General features: G+C 38.3%; 1 protein-coding gene and 1 pseudogene across 1 annotated transcript; one reads left to right on the top strand and one right to left on the bottom strand.

Moving 5' to 3' along the window:
- Window positions 1–2228: 2228 nt before the first annotated feature.
- LOC104450937 (uncharacterized protein At4g08330, chloroplastic) lies at window positions 2229–4687 on the bottom strand. The gene is made up of 2 exons (XM_010065665.3): window positions 4419–4687; window positions 2229–2844 (listed from the first exon to the last, which is right to left on the bottom strand). The coding sequence occupies exons 1-2, from the start codon at window positions 4508–4510 to the stop codon at window positions 2448–2450; spliced, it is 489 nt and encodes a 162-aa protein (XP_010063967.2). The 5' UTR covers window positions 4511–4687; the 3' UTR covers window positions 2229–2447.
- Window positions 4688–9808: 5121 nt separating this feature from the next.
- On the top strand, window positions 9809–12883 carry LOC120294332 (annotated as a pseudogene).
- The last annotated feature ends 396 nt before the right edge of the window (window positions 12884–13279 follow it).

The following is a 13279-nucleotide window of genomic DNA, read 5'->3' as shown; positions in this document are numbered from 1 at the left end:
CGGTAACTTTTGTTTCATGTGTAATAACACTTTAACGTTATTCTAACAAGTACAATGTTAACACTTGAATTGATTAAAAAAATCGACATTTTTTAAAGTGAGTGATTTTGACCTAGAGACCACAGGGCATGAGCCCTCAAATTGGTCCTAACTTGAAGGGCAAATAAGCTGTACAGACTGTTACTTCTTAGCACCCTATGTGCCAAAAGAAACATATAATTTTCATCACTTTCCATCTCATTTTTACCAAGGCCAAGAACTCCCATTTTCTTAGTCTTGTGTTCTGTTTTGTAGGTAATATTCTGCAAAAGGTTCTCTTTGCCCATGGAGAGAGAGAGAGAGAGAGAGAGAGAGAGGGACTGTATTTGGACTCAGGCCAAAGGACATGCATGTGCCTATGCCAAGCAAGTCTCCGGTAGGGCAAAGCTGGTCACCACCACCTATATCTCCTCCATCCAACCAGAGAGATCTAAAGATGGGATAAAGATAAAGGGTCAGAGCCAGAGCATGAAAACCTAGCAAGAGCTTTAGCTCCTTTTTCTTGTAAGATGACTGGAAAAGAGAGAAGAAAAAAAGCTTCTTTAGGGAGCGCCTCAAGTCAAAACAACTTTTGGAAAGGCCATATCGTTTGGTCACACCAATATCAAAGAGTGATATGATATTCTTATCCACACAGATCCAATTCCCAAAATGTACCCAACTTATATATATATACAGCCTTTGAAATGAAAGCTTATAGCTACCCCTGTTAGGCCTCTAGCTGCGCCTTAGATCCTCACCTTAGAATAACCGGACCAGAACAGTCCACGCCACAAGATATTCTTTCTGCTACTACCAATAGAAAAATGCGGCTTACACTTTCTTATGTAGGCTTCTGACTGGTGCCTAATTTTCTGGAGTACTTGCATTATCAACCCGAATTATCATCCTCTTTTTCGGGTTAATTTGTCCCCTAATTGTTAATTGTTGGGTGAACCATGTTACCCAAAACACATTGGCTGCCTTAGTCATGTGTTGCAGAGAGAGAGAGAGAGAGAGAGAGAGAGAGAGGAATATACTGTTTATTTGCATGTGGCCTTAACAGAGAGAAAGCAGACAACAACGGGGGGACGACGTTGTCTCGTGACTCTTTTTACCATAATGGAATGTTTGATTGTTGGATTTGATGATTTGTCGGTTTCATCGCCCTTTGACATGCATGCAAGGCTAAATTGAAGTTAGGAAGAAAAAGGAGAGTGAAAAATGGATGTCAGTCTCCACTTGCATGCAATGTTGCTTCAGTTAAAATTACCACAATCGATCAAGATCCACCATGCCACTATATGATCATATCGTTCATCTAGGAACGAGAACAAGAATGCACAATCACCGCAATACTGTGGAATCGTTGTTTTCATGGTCCCAACAATTTGATAGTTCAACATTGAGGAATGCCAATCCATACAAGATAAAAGTTCCGACTGGTTGATGCCCCAAATAGCACTTTACATATCGACGGAATGTGAACTTGTGTTCCACGCAAATCATGCGTAACTATGCAAGCAGCTATCAAACATGCGGATTGGATGTTTCTCAGAGACAACCATCTCATGTGATAAACAATTCTATCTCGATACAAGTCTAAAAACCAACAGATCAAAGAGACTGAAAGTAACTGGAAAGAGTTTCAGAAAAATTTCAGAGTTTGCAACCGGTCCGTATCTCTAATAAAGGAAAGCATTCAGTGATTTCACCAGCATTATATGACGACTTGTATGCTACACAACCTCAACTTCATAAAGATCAATTAAAATTCCATTCAAGTCACCAGCTCCTTCCAGTTCCTAAGCAATAATTGTAGACTAAATTGACAATGGGATTATATGCCACTAATGAACTCCTAAGTTCCCAGAACTATGCTAGCTTGGAGGTCGTTCCACATGAAAAAAATATTGGCTGGTGCAATTGCAACATATAAAACTGCAGTCTCTACACAACATCGAACACACGGTTCTGTGTCTACTTGTATCTTTCTCAGTATGTTTGTTCATTAAATTCACCAAATCCATGTCAACCACAAAACCAATATGCACATGCTAAAACGTGTTGATCAGCAAAATTTAACAATGACCAGCATCACTTCACAAATTAGTTTTCCCCACAGAAGCATGGTGATATCCATTTCCATATGTAGCATCTATAATTTTGATTAGTAGAAGATAGATCGACCCTCAAAGTAGCAGCATCACTTCCCAAATTCACGGGTAAAAATTAAACACAGCTTAATCATTCAAATACCTCACAGTTCCCAGCATCCAGTGTTCTTCGTATTCTATACATGTAATCCCTTATTACAAATGCAAAAGTTACAAACATGACAGTAGCATTCCACCTTTAGACAGGGAAAAACTCTCAGGGGAACTTTTCAGTCGCCTTGACTTGATCCAACCCAACAGGAATCGTATTTATCATACAAAGGGGGACATCGATGATTCCTCAGAGGATGATGGCTGTAAGGCACGAATTCTTACATCGTATTTACGTTGACTAGGAACTTCACTGGATGAAAATGATTCTAGTCCATCTGATACAAGTGAATCAGATGAAGTGATTGGATCATATGCAATTCCAATACGGTTGCCACACTTACGGCAAAGAAGTTTGGTTCTCCGCCTAAACAAACCCCATGATCGTTTTGAGAAGTAAGGTATGCACTGCAGCTCATCAACCAGTGTAAATCTACTCTCATCAACATTACGGAATGATATGATCCCCTTCTTTATGGACTTACTGTATTTAGATCCAATTGTTGACATGTTCCGATTTAAGGAGCTGAGGTTTAGCTCGTATCCACAAGAGCCACAGCTGCAAAGAAAAGAGAATATTACAAACAGCTTTTGTGGTTACCTTCCTATTCACACCACATCAGAATGCACAAACATGTTATGTGTATGTATGATTGCACAACTGTGCATGCAAGGGTGTGCACACATGTAGTAAGTGTGGTGAGAGATTAAGAGTAGTGCGTTTATTGGTCAGGATTAAAAACAATGTCTATCATGTGGAAAAGTCAAGTCAAATTTCTCAGGAAAAGGCTAGCAAACACTATCCTCATCCACTATGATTACAACAATTCTAACCCCATCGAAGAATTTCAGCCCAAGTACTGCAAGAGACATGAACATCTAGTTTATACGAAGACAGATGCTTGAATCCTCATGAAGCAGTAATAAACTTCTGACCTTGTGACAATTGTTGCAAACAAGTTGCCTCCTTAGGTAATATTTTTAGATGACCACTACTTGTTGCTTTTTCAGTTGTTGAAAGTTCAGCAACCCAGAATTGGTGGATCGAAAAATGTGTAAATAAAGAAATTGATTTCAGACAGCACAGTCACACAGAAAGTCAGGGAGGCGCATTCTTGGACCATTGCTAGTCAGTCATTCAGGGCAAATCACATAAGAATAAAAGATTTGTGATGCCCCTGTTTTAGAAATACAACTACATAAAGCAAAGTGGCCAAGAATCAAGAAAACATGCTTAGACAGAGAGCTTTAATTCTCAAGGATTACTTTCGTAAAGACGGAAATTTTCATTTTACAATACAAGCACATGGTTGACTATGCATACACTTGAAACTAGAGGCTCCTGCACCCCACAAAACCCTCTCCCTTCCTTGGGGGAGAAATTTTTAGGCATAACCTAGTCCCTTTCAGATGTTCAGGCAAAACTTTAATTTCAGTGCCTCACATTCAAAACAATACTCCTGCCGTATGAAATCATATATTTACATCAAGAATCGATTTTGGGCAAATCCAGCAATCGCTTCGCGGAACATTCATCAAAAGAGCAATGAGCACTTCAAACTGGAAAAAACTCTATGAAAGATGATCTCAAGATGTCGCAAAAGTAGCATCAACAACACTACTAGGGAATTCAGCTAACTAATTAGTTGAAAAGGGTTCTGGGAAAGTAGCTTATCAGCTGAACAGGCTCCCCTTTCGCCAGTTCAATCTCAAAACTCAGGTGGGCGAGAAGCAAGCTCGAGAATCGGCTTATCCTCGAAGAATCAATTTCTCCAATCTCTGTGAGACGAAATGTCAAGCATCAAGAGTCAACCGAAAACGATCGATCAAGTTGACCACAACTACAATCAATCGCGCCATATCGACACCCCACCCATCCACGAACGAACAGAAAACCCCTTCTTCACGCCTAACTCATTGACCATTCCGCGAATGAAAAGAAACCCCCTTTCTTCACGACCGGAGAACAAAAAACACGAAAAAACGAAAACCTTACCATCTCCCAAGCTCAAAAGAGTCCCGGATTCCCCCCGAAATCAACCCGAGTTTATCAGATAGCCTCATGCAACGGTTCAATCTCCAACCCATTAACCCGAAAGCCAATCGAAGGCGAGAAGGAGATGGAATCGGTACCTGTAGCTGACGTCCTTGACGGAAGCGGAGCGCGAGAAGGGACTCCGCGTCGCGCCCCGAGGCCCGTCTTCGAGAAACATCGAATCCGCCATGTCCCCCGATCGCCGCTCGACGCGGTGACAACTCGGCGGGAGCGAAAGCTGCGAAGGAGGAGGAGGAGGAGGAGGCAGGGGAATCGGAGATGACGACGGTGAAATCAGCGCGGGGGGGGACGGGGAAACCTGCGTTGTCGAACGTTGCTGGACTCGGGACAGCACCGACCGAGACCGAAAGAGAAATGAAAGCATCCGAGGTGGCTTCGTTTTAAGGACAGTCGTTTTCTCTGTCACTCTGTGACCAAGCGCGTGGACCAACCCGTCATTTCGTGTCTTGTAAAAATGACCTACCTCTAAAGTTTCATCCAACTTTTAAACTTCTGTACAATATCATCTTGAATTTATGATTTTCTTTTTACGTGGTCCTAAAATTTTAATCAAATATTACGTTGAAAAATTAAAAATTTAAAGACAATATAACACATTAAACTAAAATTCAAACATCATTTATGCTATTATCTTTATATGTTTTTCTCTTCATCTTTTGGCTTTTTAATACTAATAGGTGAAATGACCTCTATGGGAGTCATCGATATGCTACTAAATGCTCAAATTTTAGATTTTGTGTCATACTTAGTTCAAGTGCAAATGAATGAGCCAGTCATCACAGCCCACCAACATGCTAAAAGCTGGATAATCTTTTCACATAACATGGCAAATACCTAAAATATAAGCTAGCCATTGCTGGTGACATGTTTCGAGCTTCTTGAACATGGTTGGTGGTTTTCCATCTTTTGTTTAGGTGTGATTACCAAGTTTCTTGTTGCTAGGTGAGTTTTGTTTGCTAATATACTATATACTGGGTATGCATGCCGTGCTTGTGCACAATGATTTTGAAATAATATTGAATCAAATTCAATGAATCCGTCCTGTAATTTCATTATAAGGACAAGAAGTATAAGTTGCAAAATTATATAGTCCATTCGTTGCGGTAAAGAAGTGTCGTAAAAATTTTTGCATTCATAAAAAAGTGAGACAAAAATGTGGTTAAACTTGAAAAAAAGGGGCGATCATTTGGTATTAAAAAGAGTAATTTTGAAATGACGAAAAAAAAAAGTGAGAATGATAACATTTATCCCTCGTCCACGTCTTGACTTATAAATTTTTCCATCCCTCATCCACGTCTTGAACGCCACTCAATTTTTATTCTTTTTTGTAATTTCAAGTATTATAAATATTGACAAAAATGCAAATATCGGTGGAAATATGAAAATATTAATAAGCATGTGAATGGAGCGGGGGAGGGCCCATCCCCACCAACCCTTGGGGCCCCTCCACGCGTCGGCCAACGAGCGAGTGAGGTCGGCCCAATCGGGTGGAGCGGCGTGTCACCCCTGCAATTGGGTGCCACGCTCCAAGGAAATAGTTGACTTTCTGAAATGATTTTGAGACCGAGGCGTTGCTAAAATCATCATGTCTCGAAAAATTTTCACCTGACTGTACTTTGAAAGAGAGAAAATCTTCTACGTTTCTCGATTTAAATTTGACGTGAGTCTGATTAAACTCCTAGAAATTTCAAAATAGTATCAAAATGTCTCGTACCGTCAATATAATGTGCAGGCCGTAATTACTTTACACACAAAACTTTTTTTTACTGTTGACTTGTTGGAAATGATTAACCACTTGCTGGCAAACCGAACCACAGTGCCTTTTTGAGACTGCGGTTTTTTGGCCCTGTGATTGGTTTTGCAAGTATCAAGTGATTTTCTCTATCGTATAAGATCATTTTGAAAATAGTTTCTCCAAATATAACTTTTTTCCGAGAGTTCATCGCACTATATATTATAGAGAGAGACAGAAAAATCATCTTTGTTTTTCATAAGAGAGGAGTAGTCCAAGACTTACTGAAGGTTTGTTAACTTTGGTATTCCTAATGTTGATGTGGCCATAACGTGCCCTTTAGTGGACATTGAGTCAGCAAATAAAGGTGAAAAAATGTCAAAACCAGAAAATGAAATTCCTAAGAAAGATTTTAGGAAAAAAATTTGGAACAAAATAAAAGTATAGAGAGTATATTACACATTAAACCAAATTTTATAGATTATTTATTTCATTTTTTTTATTTTTCTCTCTCTATTTTTTGTTTAGTTTTTAATTTCTTTTAGGATGACCTAGCTTTTCTAAATGATGCCGCTAGATCCACATAGATTGCCGACTCATTTAGTAGACTAGAGCTTGTTGAACTTTTCATTAGTATATCATTACTCTAATCATGGAATTTAGACAAGCTCCTTGATTTCGAAATTTGTGAAACTCTGACAATTGTTCGATGTTAGAATGAGCTCATTTAATTAATTACTTGAATAAAATATACATAGAGCGAAAGACCCCAAGGTTAGCTCCGGTACCAGGATAAACAATCGGCTTAATTAATTTTCTCACGTAATCAAATTATTCTTACGTTGAAAAAAAAATAGTGCTCCCGTAAGGAAAAACTCTTTATTTTGTTGCAAAAGATATCGATTGACATTGCTGCAAAGATTACGATGTCTTATGGAAAGACTGAGTTGCACGAATTTGAAAATCCAAAAACTATATTAAAATTATCATAAATCATGAGCTAGTTGTCGGACAGTGATGGGGAACCCTTAAAAGTCGTAGATAGTTTTTTTTTTTTGTTGGTTTGCTAGCTTTGGGGAAAATAAACATCTCCGGAGGGGACTCAAAATCAAATGGAAATTAGATTATTATATAGTTTAGTCAAATTGGCATGTTGACACTGTGGAGAGCGAGAACTTGGTCACATCAAGCTAACGATTATTATATAGATGGTCGGTTCTTCCTTTTAATCAAGCAATTTTTTTTTTGTTAGTGTTGAGAAAGCATGAAAGATGCCTTATGTTAAATATTCTGTTTATGAAGATATCAACAATACGTGTGTTTCTTTGTTAAAGATCCCAACTTGCATGTCCTTTGGATTTTCTTCATGTGCCTCCATTGAACTCTTATGAAGGTTGTAGTTGCTAACACGGTGCTTGGGGCGTCGACTAGGCATCATTTGTCAATCAAGTTAGTAATAAGATTATAGAAAAGTAAGAGAGTTCCTAACGTTTTGCTAGGTAAAAGTCGAAAAGGCTCGATTGCACTATTGGAATAATTTAGAGTATTTAACTGTACTGTACTGAACAAAAGTTTAAGAATCCAATCACATGATAGTAAGCAAAGGAAAAAATAAACTTTTGAAGTCTGATGTGTAAAACAGTCCTTTTAAATCATCAATTAAATAGACCTTTGTCACCTTTCAAAGTAACGTGTACGTAATAACAGCCTAACCTCGCGTTCAACTCTCCTTTTCGAGATGGGGTTGCAATAATATCACATGCCCGATATTCATAGAGAGAAGCCAGCCAAAACAAAACATTCACTTGCATTTTCCTATCAAGCAGGTGCCTTTCTTTTTTTCTTTTCCGGAGGAAGGTACTTGGGTAGTAATAAATAGAGCTTCCCTTTTAGGCCCGACTTGGCCACTAGGATGTGCAGGAGAACCTGTAGAATCTATGGGCCTTGTAAAGTTAAATTTTCAAGGTAATTTTAGAGGTTGCAAGATAAGTTGTAGGTTCTAAAATACTTGAATAATAAGTAAAGCTTCTCTTTTAGGCCTGACTTACCCATTGGGATGTGCTGGAGAACCTGTAGAATCTACGGGCCTTATAAAGTTAATATGATCGGGGAAATTTTTAGGGTAATTTTAGAGGTTACAAAAAAAGAGGTTTTAGGTTCTAAAATTTTGAAACCAATGAGTATAAAGTATGTGCCCTCTCCTAGGCACTTACTTGCTCACATTCATGGTGAATTTATTGTTTAGTTTGTCTTTGAAAAAATTAAGTCTCTTTATTTACTCTATTTTATAATTGAAGTTTTGTTTATATACTATCGGCAAAATACTTTTATATAAAATATATAAAAAGTTATGATATAGAAAAGCAATGCAAATCGAGGCAATTTGATAATTTTTATTATAGAAACTCCGTGAATGATACTAATTTTTGTTAATCTAAAATGAACAAAATTTAGCTATCATTATAAAACTTCAACCTACTTTATACAAAATTCTGACTTTATTTTATATTTAAATTTTCTCGTTGGGACTGCAATTGTGTTTTTATTTTGGCAAATCCCTAATAAGGATTTGTTCTTCTTTTTTTCATCGGTCATCCCATTATATCAAGATAAATGATAAGAAAGAGTTTGATGATAAATTGTCATAATAAAAATATAGTTTTATAAACATTGGACTTGTTAAAAAGTTATTTATGTTTACATTTTTCTACTTGACACGATTAATCCATAAGTTTACTCGATAATATGAAAAAAAGAACTAGATTTATAAAAATTTCCTTTTTAAATAAAAGCTAATGTGTATAAAGGTAGAATCTAAAAATAAAAATAGGATGACATATTGCTATTATTAGAGGAAAGATACGATATTCTTGATTATGTCAACGATTCTCACATAAATAAAAGGAAAGAATTACTTTGGGTTTAATTGGAGTGAATTTAGTTATATGCATAGATACGGTCTTTATAAAAAAAAAGATTTTGCAGAAAATGAATGATTTGGAAAATAATTTCTTAAAAGGGTTGTGCTTGTGTCATTTAGAACAAGTGGTCAACTACATATTACATAAATAAAAGGAAAGAATTTCTTTCAATTTAATTGAAGTGAATTTAGTTATATACATGGATACGACCCTTATAAAAAAAAAAGCTAATTTATGAAAATAAATGATTTAAAAATAGCTTCCTAAAAATAGCTGTGCTTGTATCATTTAAAATAAATAGTCAATTTTCATTATTGTGAATGATGAAAATAATATATGTTCATTCAATTAAAACATTTTTCTAGATTACCTTTTTGGGAAATAAATGATGGCTGAAAAAGAAAGGGTTAATTATACTTATGTTTTCTAAATTTTTGGTCTTCGAATTCTTAAATTTAATTTTTCTTAAATTTTACCCAATGTGCAATATTAAACTCGAACTTTAAATTTATTCAATGTGATTTATGAATTTTTAGTATATATTAAATCTAATTCTTGATTTAAATTGATTGACTAAATGAACACGTATCAAAAGGTCGATGACGGTAATGAATAAATGAAAAATTCATGGACGATATTAGATTAAAGTTTTTGATCGTATCAATAAATTAAAATTTTAGGATAAGGATTATTTGCCAACTTTTTTTTTATATATAAAAAGAAATATCTACCACTGTTCTGCCTGATGCTTGCGAGCAAAACAAAGGAAGGTCGCATTCCATCATTTTCTATGGATCCGACTGTGGCGATGCCTTTCGCTCTTTCTTTTTCCAGGCTTGAGAGCTTTCGAAAGCTTCCATAACAAGGTCACGCAGAGACGCCTTCTGCCTCTCCACCTCTCTCTCTCTCTCTCTCTGTGCGACGAGTGCGGCTCACTCTACTCTTGGGCCGCCGCCGAACCCAGCCGCCATGGCCGATTCCAAGGTGGAGACGCTGTCGCGGCTCGCCCAGTGGAGGATCGACGGCTTCGACCCTCCTCTTGCCGAAAGTCGGAACCTTTCAAAATGGGCATCTGGAACTGGTGGGTGGGTGGTGGGGGGCTCTCCATCTCTATCGATCCAAGATTCACCAATTCCTGCTGCTTCCCCTTTCTTTTTTTTTGAACGAGCGGCTCGTGCTCATTCGCTCTCTTTCTCTTTCTGGGCAGGCACTTATCGGTGGAGAGGAACCGCTATCTGAACGTGCGCTTGTTCCCCGAGCTCGAGGATTTCCAAAGAACAACCCCTCGCGCGATTCGTCGTGCGCGTCTCGGTTGCTGGTTCTGGCCGTAGGCTATTCACTTGCCAGGTGAAATGTTTTCTCCAATCTGATGATTCTATTGTTCTGGCTCTCTGGGGGATATTCCTGAATGCTTGATGATCTGCTCTTTTTTGCTTCTTCTTTTTTTTTCGTCGTTTTGCTTCCACCTTTTTTCTTGGTAGTGTATTGGGTGTCAAGATTCCATGGACCTGTTTATATACTGTATATATCAGTGAAAATCTGGTTAATTTAAAGGGGAGAAGAAAAAGGGTTGACATTTTTATGACTTTTTGATTGCTCTTTTGGGTGATTTCGTTGTTTGTGTTTGTTGTGTTTAAGTGCTCTCTGTTTTTAGGGGATCATCATTGTGGCATGCTGCTCATTCCATGTAGAAAAGTTGGTTTTTTTTTTTTTTTTTTCCCCTTTCTTTTCTTTTCTTGGCGCAGCGGGAGGGGGTGTGTGAAGAAACAGAAAATTCACCTGCAGCTTGAAACAGCCTAATGCAAATTTACCTTTCTCTGGCCTTCCAAAGTTGCATAGGATGGTGGAACTAGAGAGCTTACTCGTAGCCCTGTGTAGCTTTTCATTGATTTCAAATTTGGTACTTTGAGTCCCATGTTGCTTGCTGTGCTGGTGGCAGTTGAAGCTAATTTGTCAGAGTTTTGGGTCTAAATCAAATCATTTCTAGCTAGGCTAGTAAGACACGGTGGTGCCATCCACATTCGTATGATTTCCTTCTTGCTTCTTCTGTCCATACTGTGATTTGCATGATTGAGCATGCATTTCTGGAACCAGAGTTCCAAGGCAATAAAAAGGCTTCTCTGACATGCGATATTTCCCCGAGCACGGTAGGAAGCAATAATTGCACGATCTCAAGAGGAAAGCACCACTTTAGACGACATAGGTGTTGATGAAACGGACTGATGCTCTTTTATAGTGATTTTGATCATATTCCAATTCAAATGTCATATAGTTAACTGTTGCAGAAATGATACTAATGTTACATGAAAAAGTCTTTGTTGGCAGTAACAGGCACATGATCTCAAATTTCAATATACTGGCGAGCATAGATGCTATTGCTTTGAGAACTTTCTAATATTATGTCGGTGCAGCTATATCTTTATCCTAATTGTCTCGCCTATTAAATTTCATCTGCAGTATATGACAAATTACTTCGGACATGTGAAGACTTTGGTTGGTCTATCGATTGTGCCTTCCATGGACGTTTTATCATCGATGTCGAGTTTTTGGATCTGAAGATCTACCCATCGAACGTGAGATTTTATCAATAATCACTTTAATCTTGTAGCAGCATGTTGGGTTTGCATGGCTTTATAAGAATTTCTGAACTATGTCAGCAGCATAACAAATTTGATGTTGGTTTATTCTTTTCTTAATAATCAGAAATATGTCTTAACTGTGCTGTGTCATAACTATTGTTGAATTTGCCGATATCTGCCAAGTTTGCTTCATTACCTCTTCTACTATGTAATTATTTATATTATTTAAGTACCTATAAAAGAATTATATCATTTAGAAGAGCTGTATATGAAGGAAAAGTATTATCATATCTGACATAAAAAAAGAGAGCAATTTGATGATGTAACTGAACTTTTTTGGCGTTCTAATGTTGCTCTTTTGCTAATTGACCATCAGGGAGGGGAGCCCACTCCTGTATGGCTCGGAGATGGGAGTGGGTTAATGCAATCTGCAGCAATTCAAAGGACTCTCCATTGCCTCTCACGAATGCTCGAAGAAGCCATCCATTCTGACATCACCATCGATACATCTGACGGCTCTTTGAGGGCCCACAAGGCCATCTTATCCGCAAGCTCTCCAGTTTTCCAAAGCATGTTCCGTCACAACCTAAAGGAAAAAGAGTCTTCCGTGATCTCCATCGAAGACATGTCCCTCGAGTCCTGCAAGGCCCTTTTGAAGTACTTGTACGGATGCATAAACCAAGAGGATTTCTGGAAGCATCGTCTCACGCTTCTCGGGCAGCCAATAAATATGGAATCGCAGATCTAAAAGATGCATGCGAGGACAGCCTGTTGGAAGACATTAGTTCGAACAACGTCCTCGAGAGGCTGCAGGAGGCTTGGCTGTATCAGCTGGACAAGCTTAAGAAGGGGTGCTTGATGTTCCTGTTCGATTTTGGGAAGGTATACGATGTTAGAGAGGAGATGAATAACTTTTTCAGACAGGCGGATAGGGAATTGATGCTGGAGATGTTTCAGGAGGTGCTTACTGCATGGAAACCTGTATGAGGTATCTCATAAAGTTTTCACCGGCAGTACATTCTCACCCTAGAAATTGTATATACTGGTGTGGATCGAAGTTATGGTGTTCTGTCTGAGCCGCCCGGGGTTGATACGAGACAGCGACGTGTTTTACACTTATTTAAGTGCTTATTATGGCAGTTAAATCCCAGTTATCAACTGAGATATCTTGACAATGTAACGCCCTACTATATCTGTGCAGTTCATTAGTATGGGTGTGTTCTTTCATCACTTTGATTCCCTCCTTCGGTAGGAGGTATTACGGTTGAGGACCGTTGTGCTAGAAAAATGGTGCGGTGGGCAATTACCAAGTCTTCATGTAGATGAATTTCCTGGATGTTGCAGATCACATTGCTGGCTAAGCAAAATGAGATGTGTCCGAACCGAAAAACAACTACCAGTCTTGAGATAGTGCAGGATCAGTCGGCGCGACTGAATTGTTCGAACCATCAGTTGTTACTAGCGCAATATGATCAGCTCGATATGACCGAACATCTCAGATCGATACATCCAAGTTTGATGGCCATGACCTCCGGACAACATGGAAGGAGGGCGAAAGACGAGGATGAGAAGTTCAAACTGGCGGTTTCGAGCGATGATGGCGATGGAGCGGTGGGGGAAGGGAAACGAGTAATGGTAATAATGGAAAATCACATCCAATCAGCTATAAAATAAAAGCTAAATCTGGTTATGCTAATTGACTCAAA

This window comes from Eucalyptus grandis, chromosome 6, assembly GCF_016545825.1.
Source record: "Eucalyptus grandis isolate ANBG69807.140 chromosome 6, ASM1654582v1, whole genome shotgun sequence".
Lineage (NCBI taxonomy): Eukaryota > Viridiplantae > Streptophyta > Magnoliopsida > Myrtales > Myrtaceae > Eucalyptus > Eucalyptus grandis.
Note: the sequence above shows the minus strand (reverse complement) of the source record. Positions and strands in the feature narration are given on the sequence as shown.